The sequence below is a fragment of the Mesocricetus auratus genome, unplaced genomic scaffold (genome assembly GCF_017639785.1).
Source record: "Mesocricetus auratus isolate SY011 unplaced genomic scaffold, BCM_Maur_2.0 Super-Scaffold_100008, whole genome shotgun sequence".
Classification (NCBI taxonomy): domain Eukaryota; kingdom Metazoa; phylum Chordata; class Mammalia; order Rodentia; family Cricetidae; genus Mesocricetus; species Mesocricetus auratus.
Genome location: NW_024429192.1, coordinates 59,525,441 through 59,544,269, shown reverse-complemented (window position 1 = coordinate 59,544,269; position 18,829 = coordinate 59,525,441). Strand labels below are relative to the sequence as shown.

General features: G+C 45.4%; 1 protein-coding gene across 1 annotated transcript; it reads right to left on the bottom strand.

Moving 5' to 3' along the window:
- Positions 1-541: 541 nt before the first annotated feature.
- Apod (apolipoprotein D) lies at positions 542-17,309 on the bottom strand. Its single transcript, XM_040750965.1, has 5 exons — positions 17,153-17,309; positions 13,593-13,742; positions 5,843-5,964; positions 1,710-1,798; positions 542-992 (listed from the first exon to the last, which is right to left on the bottom strand). Exons 2-5 carry the CDS (start codon positions 13,713-13,715, stop codon positions 757-759), a joined length of 570 nt encoding a protein of 189 aa, XP_040606899.1. The 5' UTR covers positions 13,716-13,742; positions 17,153-17,309; the 3' UTR covers positions 542-756.
- Between the last annotated feature and the right edge of the window lie 1,520 nt (positions 17,310-18,829).

Below are 18,829 nucleotides of genomic sequence, written 5' to 3'. Positions count from 1 at the left end.
AATGCCCTGGAGGCTTTCAGACAGACTGTATAAGCTTGACCCTGTGACTTGAAGCCGGAGAGGGATGTTCTCAGATTTCTCATGGTACCCTCTCTCTTGTTGTCTTTCTCACTGACTGAAGCTTGGGGGTGGGAGACTCTAGATTTTTCAGTGACTGCAATGCAATTGGACCTCAGTAAACACCAACAGAATGAAAGAGAAAATTTTGCATCATTTTAAAAATCCCTTTGTCCTCTCACAGAATCTCCTCCTCTCACAGTCCCTCCCAGGACTCTCGTTCTTCAGTCTCACTCAGAGACTTCAAGGAAGCCTCCGGGCAGAAATGAAAACCTCCCAGGATTCCCTCCAGAGGAGTATCTGCTGTGAAGTGGGACCCTGGGTCCAAGTCACCAAACTCTGACTTGGCTGTCAGCTCTCTCCTCCCTTTAAACTAGGACAGTTCAGAACTGCTTTTTCTAAACATAACTGCTGAAAGGTTTCTCATCACCTGCTTCTAATGAATCTAATGAATCCTGTAACTCAGAATCCACTATGAACAAGCTGATCAGCAGAATGTTTATTATTGGGCTAGCAGGATGACAGTGTGAGTCTGACTGGGTTTGGGCCGACTTTCCCTGAGTCCCCTCCATTGGCTTCTATAGCCAAACTTTCCCTCTAGTACTTGCCACAGTCGCTTGGTTTGTCTTTATAAGGAGTGGGGGGTGGAGCCAGGGAATGCAAAGTATAGAAGTAACCTGGGGAGGCCGGCTCCCCCCTTTACAGGAAGTCGGGGCAGTTTGCTTGGTCTGTGGTCGTCATTTTATCGATGTCGATGTCATTAGAAGTAAGGATATCTTTAAGGTAGGTTATTGTTTCTGGAGGGAGATACGGGTTTCTTCCCAGGATCCAAATATAATCCACATGGAAGAGCCAGATGATGGTGGTGCAGGAGTACACCAAGGCATAGTTCTCATAATCCGTGCCCAGGATCCAGTATGGTGCAGATGGCATCACTGAGAACCAGAGACAGCAGCGTGAGGAAGAACCTGGGCAAGGGGAGCCTCCTCTCATGGGCTCTGGGGACCCAATCACTAAGTCGGCGCTTTATGTGGGAAACTATGGGGGCAGTGAGAAATATTAAACCCACCTCCTCCAGCGTCAGACCTTCAAGTGGCTGGCCTTCTTTATATATTATTTTTTAAGTGTGTGTGTGTGTGTATGTGTGTGTGTGTGTGTGTGTGTGTGTGTGTGATGGGGGTAGGGGCACATGCAGTGACATATATGTGGAGGTCAGAGGACATTTGTGAAGTTCTACAACTTTAGGTAGGATCTACTGGCTCAAACAGCAAGCACTTTATCTGCTCAGTCACATCACCAGCCACCTTTTAATTATAAAGCTCAGGCCGACCTGTAACTTGTGTTCTTCCTGCCTGAGTCTCCTCGGTGCTAGGGATACAAATGTGTACCACCATGCTTGATATTTAAAAACAACACCACCAACAAAACTCTCCGGTGATTCTAGTGGGTGGCCATAGTCAAGGACCATTTTTATGCCCCTCCCCCCAGCAAATGGACAAGACATGCAGCGTGACAGGGAATTCAGCTGGCCTCCTTGGGTTGGCTGGCTGCACTAGCATCAACGTGTACAGAGACACTGCTTAGCAAGGAGGGTCAGCCTTCTCTCTACAGATTTCCACCCCTGAAGCTCCCTGAGGGAAGGGGATACTCACACTCAAAAAACTTGACTCCCAGCTTGGCTGGCTCTGAGAGGTTTCTCTGTGTGGCTTCCCCTTCAACTTGGTTCACAGTTCCATCAGGTCTAAAGTGAGTGGGGAAAGAGAGAGAGAAAGAGAAGAAACAAGGTAAGGAAAAGGAAGAAAAAGAGACATGGAAAGGAAGAAAATACAACTAATTGAAAACAAAACAAATCAATGAAAGTCAAGCTTTGTGCCCTAAGGGCTCTGGTAGCCAGCATGGTTGTGTCTGGTATGAGAGGCACTTGAAAGGCCAGCTGGACCTGATCGGGGTCCTGTCCTTCCCCCAGTGATGGTCTGAGATTCGGTGGAGGAAGACAGCACTTGTGGACAAGAAGCAGCTGTGACAATGCCCAGGGGTTGGGTTCTATGTCAGCCCTTGTATTTCAGCACAGGATTTTGGACTGTTCGCCATTTGCCTCTCAGATTCTTCCTGTTCCTAGACTTCAAAGAGAGGGAACAAAGGGGAATGGGATAGTAAACAAAACAACCCCTCTACAAGATTCATCTTTTCACAGAGGGGAGGATGAAAAGAAACAAAGGAGGGAGGAACCAGATCACGGAAAATAACGCAAAGCAGGAAGCAGTCTGGAGGCACTTCCTGTCACCCTTGTGAAGCGGTCTTCCCCTCTGTCCCACTGAGGGCCTGAGTTCTAGTTCAGCGGGTGTTCAACAGAGCGTGGGGCGTGAAACAGAGCAGGTCGGCACAGAGGCAGGGAGGAGACCTGGCCGTTATGATTCTGAGACAAGTCCGTTCTCAGAGACATGATTGTGAAGAAACACACATCATATAATTTTACCATGACACTTAGCGGAGGCAGAGCCATTCTTTCTTGGTGGTACATAAAATAGTGGCGTATCTTAAATGTGCTGCTCTTGGAGCCAAGGAAGAACTTAGACCCTTCACAAGGACCTGGCCCATTTCAGGCTAACTCCCAGTGACCCCATGAACCCAGAGGATGGGAAATAGGACAGAAAGGGGAGTGCCTAGACATCTTCAGCTGGCAAAGGAGTTGCCTGCCTGTCAGTGTCAAGCAGGGCCACCATGAGAGCTACCTGTGTGTGAGGAAGTCTGGAGGCTAGTGCTATGGTTAGCAGGGAGGGATGCATTGTGGAATAATCTTTTTGTACTCTGAGAATATGTGTCACTTGGACTGGCTTAATAAAAAGCTGAACAGCCAATAGCTAGGCAAGATTTCCAGGCACAGAGGATGCTGGGAAGAAGAAGGGCGGGGAAGTCAGTCAGACACACAAAATGGGATAGAGGTAAAGGCTACATGGTAGAACATAGAGTGATAAAAATATGGGATAATTTAAGTTCTAAGAGCTAGTTAGAAACAAACCTAAGCTATTGGCCGAGCTTTCGTAATTAATAGTAAGTCTCTGTGTTGTGATTTGGGAGCTGGCCGGAGAGAGAGAAAAATCTGCCTGCAGGAATGCTCTCCATCTGGATCTTAAGCAGCATAGGGGGGGGTTAGGACAGGTGCTCTCATATTCCTCATTGTCTGTCACCATGCAGGGCCAGGCACCACGCCCTGCTGTCTCCCCTGGAAGATGGTCTGTTTCCATCTGCAAATGGTAACTAAGCAACAAACCAGGCTTTTCTCCTCTTCACTATCATTTGCATCTTGTTCCAAGGTAGTTTTCAAAACACCAGTCCCTGATCATCAAGGCACAATGGGTTCATGGGGAAAATGCATTTTCTTTCAAATATTGTTTTTATTACATTTATTTAGTGTGTGTGTGTGTGTGTGTGTGTGTGTGTGTGTGTATACTCCTATCATGACATCAGTGTGTAGGTCAGAGGATACTTGGCGTGGTAGCAGGTGTCTTTGCCTGCTGAGCCATCTCCCTGGCTCCAATCTGTGTTCTCAAGTAACAGGGGTTCAATCAAGGTCATGTCTACTAGATGATTACCACATGCCAAACACTGCTGTAAGAGCTTTACACCTTTCACCTCATTTAATGCAGAGAGAGCAGAGAGAGTCTCAGGGTGAGTAGTTCTATTGCTACCAGCTTCAGAACTAGCTAACCTAAGATCACATTCTAGTCTGATCTGGAGCCAGGCAGCCAAGAACCTGTTCCCTTCACTCTTCAGCTCTAGGCCAGCTCTTCTGGGTCCCAAGTTCTTGAACACAGGCTGAGAGTTCCCGCTCCCTATGTGTGGACTTCATGGCTTTGCATCTAATTGGACATAATAGTTCAATGAAAAGAGATCATTACTGCCAGGTGGAGGTGGTGCATGCCTTTAATCCCAGCAGAGGCAGGTGGATCTCTGAGGCCAGACTGGTCTACAGCCTGAGTTCCAGGACAGCCAGGGCTATACTGAGAACCCTATCTTGAAAAAATAAAATAAAAAATAAAGAAAAGAGATCATTAGAACTTTCCTGTCTGCTATGATCTGGATAAACGCTCCCCAAAGGGCCTGGTAAGGGTTTGGTCCCCAGGGTGGTGCTGTTATAGTGGGCGAGGGAGTTGAGCCTGAGAGCCTTAGGTCACTGGGGTATCCTTTCAAAGAGGATTGTAGGCCCCATTCTCCTCTTCTCTTTACTCCCTCCTGTGTGAATTGCTCTTTCTACCCCATGTTCTCACCATGCTGTGCCCCCTTCACCAGAGGCTCAAGGAAGAGTCTCCTTGATTTCAGATGGAACCTCCAGAACTATGCTGCAAATAGAGACTTTCTCTGGAATTCCACTGAGAAGAAACTGCTGACTAATACAGGGCCTGCAAAATTCCTGGGAGGTTCCTGGCAAAGGCATTTGAACCCTGTAGTCAGCCCTTCTGGCAGCCTTCACCTGGAGCTCCAAAAGGAGCTGGAGTTCCTTGCTTCCTTCCTTCTCTGGTTTATGTGGGCTGGGAGTCAGCTGCCCCCCTCCACCCCCACCCCCGGGCTCTGGCCATCAGGGAAGTTAGTGGATGCTATGATGGCCACAGAGAGCCTCTATGGACCTATCAACTTGAGGGCTGATTGTGGTTGTTTTCTTGGAGTTGAATACCGCCCTCAGATTTTGTAGAGAACAGAAAAAACAACCCTTCATTCCCGGCCTTTTTTCTCCTGCTCCATTCTCTTCATTTCCCCTCTCCTGGGTTTAAATTTAGACTTCATCATGTGTCACTTGTACGGCCCTTGAACAAGTTGCTTAACCTTGCTGTACCTGAGTTTCCTCACCCATGAGGTTTATAATAGTACCTGTCATGGGGATTAAACAAATATATTTTCAGGGGGCGAGGCAGGTAACTTACATACAAGAAATACTTAAATGTATTTGTTGGCGAGGCAACTTTTGTTGGTGGAGGGTAGGCAAGAAGGGGGTCTTCGTGTCTGCTCTCCAGAGCGAAAAGTTTTGGGTTGAATATCAGTGTCCAGTGCACTTAGTGATAGAAATACAGACTTCTAAAAGACATAAGCTAGAGAGTGTACGTATCTGATGCTTGCTCAGCAAGGAAAGGAGGCACCTGGGGTTGGAAATGTGTCTCACTTGGTAGGGTGATGTTGCTTAGCATACAAAAGGTCATGGGTTAACATTGATACCACACAAATAAGGCTTGGTGACACACACTTGTCATCCCAGCACTAAGGAGGGTCAGAAATTCCAGGACATCCTTGGCTACACAGTGAGTTGGAGGCCAGCCTGGGCTACAAAAGATCCTAACTCAAAGGAAGAGAGGAAACAAAGAGAAAAGGGTGTGGAGGCCCCTAGCAGGGAAGCTGACTGGAGGTGGGATAAATTGCCACAGGATGAAATGAACCTCAAGTTCCCAGGCGTATTTGACAAAACTTTATGACCCCTGTGGGTAGATGGACAGAAAGGGTTTCTCTCTTGGTTTGGAGGCCAGAAAAGGCAGCCTAACTCTGCTACAGAGTCTCCATTTTGCGGTGAGAGCAGGGGCACTGGCCATGTTGCTGTTGACTCCCTACTGTCTCTCTCAGCGTCTGGTTGGTATTCAGTAGGTGCTCAGCAGTGGTTAAAGAAGAGAACACATGCATTCTAGCTCCGTCCATCCCACCTAGCTTGTGTAACACGTGCACCTTCTCCCTGCCCCTGCCTGCCCTTGCCTGCATCAGCACAGAACAAGGTCACCCCAGGCAGGCATGTGCGGTCACTCACCTCATCTCCTGGTTTAGCACTTTGATGTTTCCATTCTCCAGCAGCGAGTAGTTGGCTTGGTTGCAGTTTCCTTTCTCAAAGCTCGCTGGGATCTTCTCAATTTCGTACCATCTTCCGAGATACTGTGCAGACAACAACAAACAGGGCAAACCAGAGTCTCTCGAGGACCTGCTGGCTCTTCCCTATTGTTGTCTTAGAAGCAGGGCCCTTCCCAGGGGAAACCAGGCCAAATGGGATGCTTCACTCCCGGCCAACTGGGCAAGGTATTGTTTCAAATGAGACTGAGTGAACGGATGTGCGGGTAGCAGCCCTATGCCACACTCTACGCCTCAAGGGCTCTGTATTTAGATATGCCCTCAGAGCTCTCTCCAGTCAAAACCTGTGTGAAATTCCAGCTCTGTGAAAGGAAGCGGTTGTCTGGTTGACGGAAAGTATCTTTCACATCCAACAGCCGATAATTCTACAAGGCATCTTTGATTCTGTGTAACTCAGGTGTGTTGGCTGTGGGGCCTCCCTGCTTGGAGTTAGCTGGTTTACTGTGCCAATTTGTTGCCTCTGAAGAGGGCGGCTTGGTAATATTGAGAAGAACTAAAAACATATGCTCCTTAGCCCAGCAGTTTAACTTCTGGGAATGTGTCTCCTGCTGTTAAAAAATGATGTGTACATATAAGGTTATCTGTTATATGTAGTTCTGACTGTCACAGTAAGAGGCAGGAAGTGGTCCAGTGAGGAGCTGGGGAAATAATGATGGTGCATCTATCTGATGAAATTGTAAACACTCCCTTTTAACAAAGGTATATGCACAGTTATCTCGAAGATATCGAAAGAGTAAAGAGCAAAGAGCTGGGTTTGAAGTGAGGTGTACTTAAGCTGCTTTCCATGTAACAACAAAAGCTTATCATACGGGTTCCTATTGCTGCAGTGGTGAGTCACAAACTCCAACCAGAACACATTTATTGACTATGGTTCTATAAGGTAAACTCTGATCCTAGCCTCACTAGGCTAAATGAGATGTGGGCTTCCTCCCCTTGCAGAGGCTCTGAGAGAGAGTGGGCCTTTTTGCTTTCCCCATGTTTTATAGGCCACCTGCTTTCTGGACCCAGAAGACCTTCATTTTCAAGGTCAGCTGACCTTCCGCTATGCCTCCCTGGCTTTCATTTCTTCATCACATCTCTCTGTCTAACCACAGCTAGGAAAGATGTTCTGCTTCTAATAATTTATGTGATTAAGTTGGGTACACCCGGATACCCAGTTTGGCCATCTCAGGTCACCTCTGCAGAATCCCTTTATTCCATGGACAGTAGGATGTTCACAAGTTAGACAACAAGCCATGAACATCTGGGAGCTGTTATTTTGCCTACCACAGTCCTACACATATTTGCTTGTATATGCACACATTATCTGAAAAGAGGTATACAATATGCTGGTTTTACCAGTTGCTCCTGGGGGGCGGAAACTAAGGAGACTAACTGCATTGCATGTTCCTTCGGACCTTTGGGATTTGGGTTGTGTCCCTCTCACCCGACCCTCTGGGGCATGCTTCTAGGGAAGGAACACAGCCAAGACTTTATACCAGCCAGATATGCTATCACTGAGCTGTGAGCCCAGCTCTCTTTTGCACCTTCAGCATTTTGAATTACTTGAGTATATTTGCCTAGTCAAAATATTAATTATAATCATTCTATAAAATGTAAAAATCTGTCACTCAGCAGAGCAAGTAAAGCATGCATTCACCTTCAAACATTCACAAGTATCCTGAGAATAAGTGGCAATGCCGCTTCAGTCACGTGACCCTGCTCAAGCACATGCTCTCATCTTCTAACGCATACTTTTACCACTCCTGTAGTGAACCCCAACAGTCAGTTAAAAACACTGAAACTCAGCAGAGGCCTCTAAGTCAGAACCTGGGAGGTGCCCAGATTGGGAAAATCAGGAATCCAAGGTCAGCAACAGATACATGGAGAGTTCAAGGCCAGCCTGGACTACAACAGACCCCGTTTCAAACAAACAAACAAACAACAACCTAACAAAACAAAACAACCCTGTTGAACTTGGCCTTCATTGGAAGTACCAAAAAACGAGGCTAATGTGTTTCATAAGCACCCTCAGAAAAATTTCCATCTTATGATAGTTTAACATAGTTCTTAATTACTCAAGAGACTTGAGAGATCCACAGTTAAGAGCAAGGAAGTATGACTTTCCAGAATCAAGGAAACTCAGAGGTGAGAGGTTGTCTTGTTATATTCCCTCGTGATCCCATATTTCTCTGTAAATCTTTCTCATCACTGTTTCTATATAAGGACAATTCGATGCCTAAAAAAGAAAACTAGAAAAGATTCAAAATCACCTTTATTTGCAGAGGATCTATTACTGTATATACAAAGTCCTAAGGAATTGCTTTTGAGGGATTTTGTATGTTCCTCTTGTCTTCCTTGCCTTTGTCTAAGATTAGAGATGTGAATGACCACAGTTAGTTTATTTGGTAATGGTAGTCAAATGTGATCTTGTGCAACTGAGCTCTGTTTCCAGCCTTCCTAAGGAATCTTAAAAATAAACAACAACAAAAACTTTTGAAATATGAGTTCTGCAAATTTAAAAAATGCAAAATCAATATACAAAAGTGTTTCTATACATGTGATGAAAAATCTGTCAATGAAATTAAGAAAATTCCATTTTTAATAACATAAAGAGAATGAAAATATTTAGGAATAAATTTAACTAAATAAATGTAAGAATGTGTATTTTGAAAACCACAAAATATTGGTAAGACAAAAAGGTAAATAGATGCCAGGCAGTGGTGGTACATGCATTTAATCCAGCACTTGGGAGGCAGAGGCAGGCCGGTCTTTGAGTTTGATGCCAGCTTGGTCTGCAGAGTGAGTTGCAGGAGAGCTAGGGCTCCACACAGAGAAACCTGTCTCAAAAAACCAAAACCAAAACAAAACAAAAATGTAGATAGAGATGTGAACAGAAAGGATTAGGATGGAGATACTCCACAAATTATTTTTCATATTCTCTACAGAAATGGACAAATGGTCATAAAATTCTTGTGAAAATACAAGGGACGAAATAGAAGAATAAAGTTAGAGGACTATGTTTTGATTAGAAACTAATGACAAAACTGCAGTAATCAAAACTGGTTTAAGTCTAGACATATACCTAGAATAGAACTAAAATTTTTAAAATAAAACTTCATATACATTGCCAACTGATTTTCACTATGGATATCAAGACTATCAATGGAGAATTGTTTTTTTTTTTTTGTTTTTTGTTTTTGTTTTTTTGGTTTTTACGAGACAGGGTTTCTCTGTATTGTTTTGGAGGCTATCGGTCCAGCCCGGCCTTGAACTCACAGAGATCTGCCTGCCTCTGCCTCCCGAGTGCTGGGATTAAAGGCGGGCGCCACCGCTGCCCGGCGAGAATTGGTTTTTTTTAACAAATGGTGCTGGAACAACTGGAAAGACATACAAATGGAGTTGGATGCTTCTATGACACAAATCTAACTTAAAATGGATCAAAGGCTTAAACGCAAGGGCTTAAGCTATAAAACCCTGAGAAGAACATATAGGTATAAATCTTTATAGCCTTGGATTATTCTGTAGGTATGGGACTATATACTGAACTAATGAGATACTTACTAATTAGGCACTTAAATTTGTAGGCCTGACCTCACAAGTACAAGCAACAACAACAACAAAAAAAGTAGACAAATTGGACTTGATCAGTATAAAAAAACCTCATGCTTCAAAGGGTATATTGATAAGGGAAACATTCCATCTGTTATGGAACATTATTTTAAGATGCACTACATTTGTTTATACTGCAGAACATTTGTTTTAATGATGCAAAATTGTGTTGCATTCTTTTGTGCTGCATTTAACTCTGTGAAGCTGTGCTACTTTGCCTGTCTAAAACACTTGGTAAAGAACTGAATGGCCAATAGCAAGGCAGGAGAAAGGATAGGCGGGGTTGGTAGGCAGAGAGAATAAATAGGAAAAATCTGGGAAGAGGGTTCAAAAAGAAGGAACAAAAAAAGGAGAGGATACCAGGGGCTAGCCACCCAGCTACACTGCCAGCTGAGAGTAAGAAGCAAAGAAAGGTATACAGAATAGAGAAAGAGAAAAGCCCAGAGGCAAAAAGTAGATGGGATAATTTAAGCTAAGAAAAGCTGGCTAGAAATAAGTCAAGCTAAGGCTGGGCATTCATAAGTAAGAATAAGACTCTGTGTCTTATTTCTTTGGGAGCTGGGTGGCGCCCCCCCCAAAAGAGAAAAGAGTAAAAACAACATTTTGGTGTTTCAACGAGGACAAGAGTATTAAAAACAAAGGAACAAATAAAAACCCAACAACACTCATCAAATGGGATAAGCTATTTTAACATATCTGGAAGAGATTTGCATCTAACATTGAGGAAGCGAGCATTTGGGTATCAACAATTAAAGATTTTTTCAAGACAGGGTTGCTCTGTGTTTGTCATGGAACTCACACTGTAGATCAGGCTGGTCTCAAACTCAGAGATCCACATGCCTCTGCCTCCTAAGTGCTGGAATTAAAGGCACCATGCCCAGCCTTTTTTTGGGGGGGGAGGCAAAAGATTTGAACGGAAAATTTACACATGGCTCGTAAGTACATGAAAAGACACTCAACACCATTAGCCCTTAGGAAATGGAGGTGATGCCATTTAAGACCACTATTTGTAAGAATGCATAACGGTGCAACTGTTCTAGAACAGTCCAACAGCTTGTCAAAAAGTTAAACACAGAGTTATCACATCAGCAGTTATACTTCATATATACCTTAAAGAACCGAAAACATAAGCTCCCTCTTCCAAAAAAGCCCCAAGCCTGAATGTCCACAGCAGCAGCAATTGTATAACAAAAACATAAAGCAACCCAAAGGATAAGGATAAGTAAACTGTAGCATCATTCATACGTCATATGGCAACAAAAGGACTGGAGTATTGATGGATGCTGCAACACAGCTGAACCTTTGAAACATTTCCTTCAGTCACAAAAAGCTGGCATTGTATGTCCCACAGACAGACTCATATTGACAGAAAGTAAGATATTGATCGTATGGCAGAATTGGGAAGAAAAGGAGCATTCTGGTTTGGATGTGAAGCTTCTCCTCAGGTTCCTGCTTTGAAGGTTTGGTCCTGATGTGGACAAAGGTCACAGGTGGGACTTTCAAGATGCCAAGAGCTCTGACCTAACCAATGGATTAGTCCCTTGATGGATTTGCTATATTGGAAGGGGAAGCAGGTCACTGAGTGCTCGCTTGGGAGATATGGCTCTTGTTTGCATGTTTGTTACTCTCTCTGCTTACTGGCCTCCATAAGCTAAGCAGCCCTCTGCACTATGCATCCTATGACATGTCTCACCATAAGCCTGTGGGCCATGTGGACTGAAAGCCCTGAAACCAGGGGTCAGAACAGGTCTTCCCTCTTTCAAGCTGTTTCTCTTGGGTGTTTGTCACCACGATGAAAAGTCTGAGTAATGTCGCTAAAGAGACTGTTAGTGGGTTTGTGGTTTCTTCTTAAGATAATAAAAGCCTTCTAAAACTGATTTAATGATGGTTGTATAACTGTGAATATATTAAAAATCCTTGAAATAAAAACTTTTGGAACAAGCCAGTAATATGCTATATAAATTAATCTTAATAAACTTTTTGCCTTAAAAAATTCTGATTTAGGGGTGGAGAGATGGCTCTGCAGTCAAGAGCGCTCGCTGCAGAGGACTGGAGTTCAAGTCCTGGCATCCCCATTGGACAGCTGACAGCCACCAGTACCTCCAGCCCCAGGGGATCCAACACACTTTCCACGGGCACCTTCACACCTCAGCATGTTCACATACACACACACAGACACACACACACAGACACATAACTTTTAAAAGATCCTATAAAAACATTATGCTTCAGTTCTCAAAGGACTTCTGTAAGTGAAGGTATCAGCTTTAATTTCCAGGATATTTTGGCAATTTAACTCCCAAACTAAAATCTAACTCAAATTCCTTGGATATTATCATAAATGTGGGTTTTTTGTTGTTTTGTTTTGTTTTGTGGTTTCCCAGGCTGATTCAATTCAATGGAATCTTAATATACTAACGAAGAGTGTCAGTGTAGACTTAGTGTGGCTTTTCCTTCCTTACCTGGGGTATGGCAGCCGTCTTATTCTACCCTTCTAATCTCTAAACTCTTTCGTCCCAGTTCTGTCTAGCCCGCCCTCTAACATTGCCAACACTCAGCCCCAAAGTTCCAGTGACTGATAATTCCAGTGTTTCTCAAGCTAAGTGTGCCACTCCCTAAAAGCAACCAAAACCTTTTAAGGAGGGGCCTTTGATTAGAATCCAGGCCTTCCTCAGTCGTGGGACCTCTGAGTTCTGTCATGTAATAGCGGCCCCCTCTGCTGTTCCCTCTGCCTCATTCCAAGAAGAAGAAACATTTATGGGGAGCTAGTTGCATTGTAGGTGACAAGAAAACACTCCTTGGGGGACCTCTGGCCTTTCCCAAGTCCTGTCTGGAGTTGTCTGACAGGAAGACTAGTTTTGAACCCAATGTACATGTACCAGATGCACCACCCAAGAAGGATGCTCTATTTTCCTTTGGGTAGGACAAGAGTAGTGAACCAGCCATAGCTAATGCCCCTATTCACATCCTAACTTCACCCCCACCCCCCCATAGTGGTGGGGACAATTCCTATACACTGATGACTCATGCTTGCCACCCCCTGCTCTCCCCTGCCAGGGCCACGGGAGCTCCTATGGCCTGTTGGCATCCATCTTTGAGGCAAGCCAAGGCACCAAAGACTCCTCTTCTCCCCTTTCTGACCTCAGAGACTGCTTCATGGAAAAGCTAAAATAAGGTAAGTGCCTTTCTGGTGCTTATGCTCACAGATAGCACTAAGGAAACCTGGGATGTTAAACACGCAGGGTTGTCTTTTCAAAGAAAAGATGTATAACCTGTTTTTTACCTAGAAGGCTGTGGATAGAGGTGGCCAATAGCCTAGGTAACCCTGTGCTGTCTATAGGGCCAAGCCATCCATACCTTACTCCCCCAAGCTGCCTCAACCGGGACTGGAGGTGATTAATAGTCTAGGTGACCTTTGCACTATCTGTATGGCCAGAGGCTCCCCCAGTTCCCTCAACCAGGACCAGAGATGGCTAATAGACTAGATGACTTCCTTTTTTTTTTTTTTTTTCGTTTTTTGAGACAGGGTTTCTCTGTGGTTTGAAGGCTGTCCTGTAGACTAGGCTGGTCACGAACTCACAGAGATCCGCCTGCCTCTGCCTCCCAAGTGCTGGGATTAAAGGTGTGTGCTACCAATGCCCAGCGACTAGATGACTTCTGTGCTATCTGTATGATGGAGACCACACTAGATTCCCCCAAGTCCCTTAAGATAACACATGAAGCCTATCTACAGAGCTCATCTTAATGGAAGAAGTGACATGTACTTTGAGTGTTACACAGCTTTGTACACATTGTGTTATACCAGAAAAAAATTTTCCAAGTTGCACTGTACTTAAATATGACTATAATAAACCGCCTGGTGTCAGACTCTACAAGTTTGAACCAACACTGGCTACTGGGTCGTGTTGAGCCATATTTCCTTCTTGCCTCACACGGATTGTTACTCTGCTACCTGTGACCACAGAGACCCCCCCCCCACGCTCCCCAAGGGTTGCTTTGGAGATTAAGGAATAAAATGAACCTTTCAGCATGATCAAACCAAAGAGAAGTCTGAGTTACCATACCCTTTTCACGTCAAAATTCTCTTGCACTGGAGGAGACGGGCATTTCCCAAGATGGAAACTTTGTCCCTTGGTTGCAGTGAAGAGGCCTGCCAGGGTGGCCAGGAGCAACAGCATTGTCACCATCTTGGGTCTGGTGGCTTCAGGAGAGGCCTGGGGAGAAACAACACAGCTGGAGGTGTCTGAGTCTCCTGAGGACACACAGTGATGAAGAGTCCTTGAGGGCCGGTCCCTCGGCTGGCATTCTCCTCAGCACGGAGGAGCTGCATCTTACAGTTGCCGCCAGCCTGGCCATCCAGACACAGTGAGGTCATCACTGGTTCCTCTTGATCTCTTGCTAGATTAGCCTCCTTCGTGGACCCTCACCCTCCCATGCCCCATTGAATATTTCTCCAGGGTAGGCACCCTGTCCAGTTTCCCTCAGAATCATCCCAGAATCTTGGAAACATGAAGTTCAGTAGGTATTTGTTTCTGGAACAAAAGTAGTGTGTATGCGGGGGAACAAAGAGGCGTACAGAATGAAAACGCTCAACTCCACATCATGCACAACGTTAACTGTCCTATGAGACTCATAAGGACATGCCCCCCAGACCCCGCCCTTTATTCTTACCAATGTCTTGCTGGGCTGTCCTATCAACTCACACTTGGTCCAGGGACCTTAACCAAGAGCAGCATGTGGGGGACCCAGGATTACTCAGATGGGTTCCAATTCTGGCTCTACCACCTACTAAGTGTAACTGTACAAGGTAGACCTTTGTTTCTTGGCTTATAAAGTATTCATGATTAATAGTCATGCCTGTCTCATGAATCTTTGTGAAAATAAAATGGGATTAAAAATAAAGCCAGGGGTGGTGGTGAAGGGGTCTATTAGAGAGGCTATTCTGTTGTCCACCAATTCAAGACCAGCTCTAATGACATAGGAAGACACACCCCTCTAGAAAGTGGGAGAGTTAGGGGAAAATACGAATGCTCAGAGTAGTGACTGACACCAAGCAGGTGCTCAGTAAATATTATCTATCTATCTATCTATCTATCTATCTATCTATCTATCTATCTTTATCACTTGCTTTGTAGACTGGGCTGGTCTTGAACTCACAGAGATCTTCCTGCCTCTGCCTAAGAATGCTGGGAATCACAGAGCTGCCACCTTGCCCAGCTAAATACTAACATTGTTATTGTGAAGAGCAGAAGCAGGACGGTATTTCCCAGGCATTTCCCCATCACCAAGGGTGTTTTTCACAGAGGGTATGCATTAAGCCACAGGAGGCCTGTAGGCTAAGTGAAGAGTACAACACTACTTCAATACAGAAGTCCTCTGGTGGCCACAGCTGGCTCTGGGGAGGCTCAGTGGGTAGCAGGGGAGGCCATGGCTGTGGGTACAGGCTATGGATGGACCCCTTGGGCTCCTCTCTTTTTCTCTCCTCTGACTGCCTTCCCCCTCTTCCCTTCTTGTGACTCCTTGCCTCTCACTGCACATGAGCTATTTCCAGCTCGCTGCCTTTCTCTCCCAGATGAAGGTGACTGAGCAAGCAAAATGTTCTCAGATCTGAGCATTGAAAAGGATGTGTCATAACAGGAATAATTATAACCACTTCATTACGAGGCTCTGAACCTCCAAATAACTTTAATAATCAATAGCTTTTTCTTTTGAAGGTTTTGTTGCCTGGTTTTCAAAAGAACAGTTATGTAAGGAGGGGGAGCTGCCAGCTGGGGTGGGCTGGGGAGGGGGTGGCTGCCAAGGTTCTCTTGAGCAAATCTGTGGAGGAACCACCATCTTTAGTCCTGGAGGCCCCCTTTCCCACTGCTATAGAAACAACATCTCAGCAGGTGGCGTGTTTGTAAGAAACCCAGCCTAAAGTCACAAAACTTTGAACCCATTCTCAAGGGCTCTTGGGAGCTTTGTAGCTCTGCCCAGCAGGCCCAAGCCAATGACCTTTTTCAAGCACTGGACTTTACATATGGCACATAAGTACTTACACTCACTCTGCTGTGTTTCCGAATGAACAGGACCTTAGGGGACATCTACCCAGCTTCTCTCATCCCTGCCAGATGTGCAGATGGGAAACTGAGGCCTGGAAATGAGTATGACTATGACAAGGCCAGCTCTCCACCCACAGCCTCTCGGCCATGCTTCATTTTGTGTCCATCTTTATGCATTTCAATGAACAGCTGCCTGGGAGACATGATGAGCCCTGCCTCACTATGCAACAGCGATAACAAGTCAGTGTCTAACTCTGAAAAATGTCTTATGACAAGATGTTCTCCTGTGGGCTGAAACATACCCTTGAGTTCTGTGGGAGGATTCAGAACAAGGCTCACTCCCTTTTACATGGCTTCCAGAGATGCCGTCTGGCTGTTTGAGTTTTCTTCCTATAGCTAAAAGTCCTTGAGAGGGGAGAGGCTGACACGCTCCTTCCGCTTGGAATCACTTAACACTGGCAGAGCATGCTATTTGAACACATGGATAACTCTGGGTAAAAGATGCACGATTTACAATGTGTATTTTACTATCGTCAAATATCACAGGAAGATCGTCTTGGTGAGTATACTTTTAGAAAAAAGCTTAACTATAATTTCAACTGACTGTTAAATAACTTAGAGGTAAGTCTTCCAAGGCTGTGGTGCACCGTGGGTAGACACTGACTGCGAGTCAGACAAGCTGGGGTTCTCCGTGGGAAGCACTGGCCTCCACCATTGTGTGATCTACACCAAAACATCTCAGCTAGAAGCCACCTGAGCTGAAGCTGACTGACCCTGTTCTCTGTAAGGTCAATTTCTCGGCTTAATTCTTTGTACTCCTGTGAGGCAGAACTTGAGCTCAGGTCTCCAAGAGCACATGTGTGTCACTGTAATCACAGTCCCTGACCTCAAGAAGCTGTAAGGCATGAACTAGATTCTGAGATTTCACATGGCAAAATGAAATATTTCCATGGTGAATAGATCATAAAAACAAACAAATCCATGTAGCCTTTGTAGAACAAGACCTGCACACCCCTCCCCCTTTCCTTTTTTTTTTTTCCTTCTACATAGTCCAGGCTGACCTCAAGCTTGCTCTATGACTCAGGCAGTCCCACAGTCTGTGCTGTCTGCTTCCCTAGTTGGAGGGTTAAAGGGTTACACCTCACACCAGAAAATCACATATCACATATCTAAGCAAAGTGTTTTCCTGTCCAGCTGTAGAGAGCTTTGCTCACACAAGCAATCCCAGGTTTCAGTTGATCTTACCGTCAGGGGCAGTTAAACTGCTCTAGAGAATTCATCTGTGCTGTCTTGGCACACAGGCATGTTTCTCATGGTCTCCTTAGGGCAGCAGGAGGGTGGATGATAGGAGAAGCCAGGAGAGGAAACACAGGCTTACCTAGCTCTCCGACTTGTCACCTGAAAACATGCCAAGAGCACCTACCTTGTAAGTTTGAAGAAAATGAGATGGGGGCCTGTAGAACTAGTGCGAAAGTCCTCCGTCCATACTTACCGTTCGAGCTGAAAGGGGGCCGTGGAAAGGCAAGGCAGTCTCTATCTTAAACATCATTTATCCTAAGTGAAAGTTACAACCATGTACATACCCCCTTATTTTTATTAAGACGACAGCAGTTGTCACACAGAATCCTCCAAGTGAGGCGCCTGTTTTGGTCCTGGCTTCTCGCAAGTCACTTTATAAGCTCCCATCAGGTCACGGGCCTTTGATAGTCATGCATGCCACACCCCACACAGCTCAGGAAGACTGGCCTCAAAGCTGAGCTCTGTATGAGGCACAAAGACTGGATGCTGTGTCTGTCCCCTCCCTTAATTTCCTTCACAGCTGCTCCCTGAAGAAGAAACAATGGGATACTGTTGTGTGCGTGGGAGAGAGAGAAAAACAAAATGCATTTTCATTCAAAACATCTTTTGCTTTGTGGGTTTTCAAACTTGAAATCTTTTCTGTCCCAATGCCCTTGTAAGTTCCAGCAAGATGAATTTGTACTGTGTTTCCAAACATCTGGTATTTATTTTTCATTTTTGTGTAAATGAAAAATCAACAATTTCATTTCCTGAAATGGAACAGGACTACTGCACCCCATATAGTCCAGGAATGTGACTCAGGTGACCCGGCCAGGGCTGGAGATTAGAGTTGGCTAGTAATGAGATCCAGGGTGGGACCCTACTGCAGTGAGTGCCAGTTCCCCCATTGTGGGTAGAGACAGACACTCTGGTCTTCTAGAAAGGGACATGTAAGGGTCATCAGTTCTATACCTAGTGGGGCCAAAATTGAGAGCATCAATGTATCTTCAGCAACCCCTCTCTCTGTACCCTTGGCAACACACCCACCTCCCTTGCATGGCTTGGAGCTGGGAAGTGGGGTGCAGTTTGAAAGGGGCACTTTTGGTTGAGTCACGTTAGGGCACACAACAGACCAGATACACCCAGATGGCTGCACACTTGGAAACTTGATGAATGGACAGTAGTTTCTAATTGTGCCTCTGCAGCGTGGAGAATGAATGAAGAGGCACGCTGAACATTCGAGCTTGAACTATATAGTTTACCTACTAACTATCCAAATTCACTACTCAGATCGTCAGGCCTGGAAGTGGTTTGTAGACAGAGCTACGGAGGCTGCCTCGAACTGGCCTCTGCTTTTAATGTTCTGTGTTGATGGGACCTGCTCTGTAAGGAACTTTCTGTCCTGCATAATTTTATAATAATTTTCAGCCAAATGGTGCTAGAGACACATCTTACTGTAGATGGTGAGGGTTAACAGTAGAAGGAGGAGCTTCAGGGACTGAACAGATCCACACACTGTCAGACCATCCAACACTTCTGAGATGACTCAGTTAGTGGTTTCTAGAACACTGCATCTAGGTAGGACATGTCTAACCTCTGGTGTTGATAGGTCATTACTAGTCACATCTAGGGACTGAATCTGCCACTAAGGAGACTAAGAGTGAAGCTCAGGAGTCCTCTTCCTCTCAGCATCAGTGAAAGGGAACAGGGCCGTGGACCAAGACAAGGTGTCCAGGCCAAACATTGTCACCACCTTGCCACTGGCGTTGGCAGTGCTCTTCCTGTACGTGGTCCCAGTTGCACTCTCCTTCCGTGTTAGCATCTTGTGGTTGGAGCACGGTTCCTGCTGTTGAGGAAAAGACAGGACCCAGCAGGGCAGAATGAGAAAGGAAGCCAGGGGAGGCTCACACCGCCTTGGGAATCGTTAAACTGTCTTGGCTCCCACACAGCAGCTGGCATCTGTCAGTGTCAGGAGACCCCGG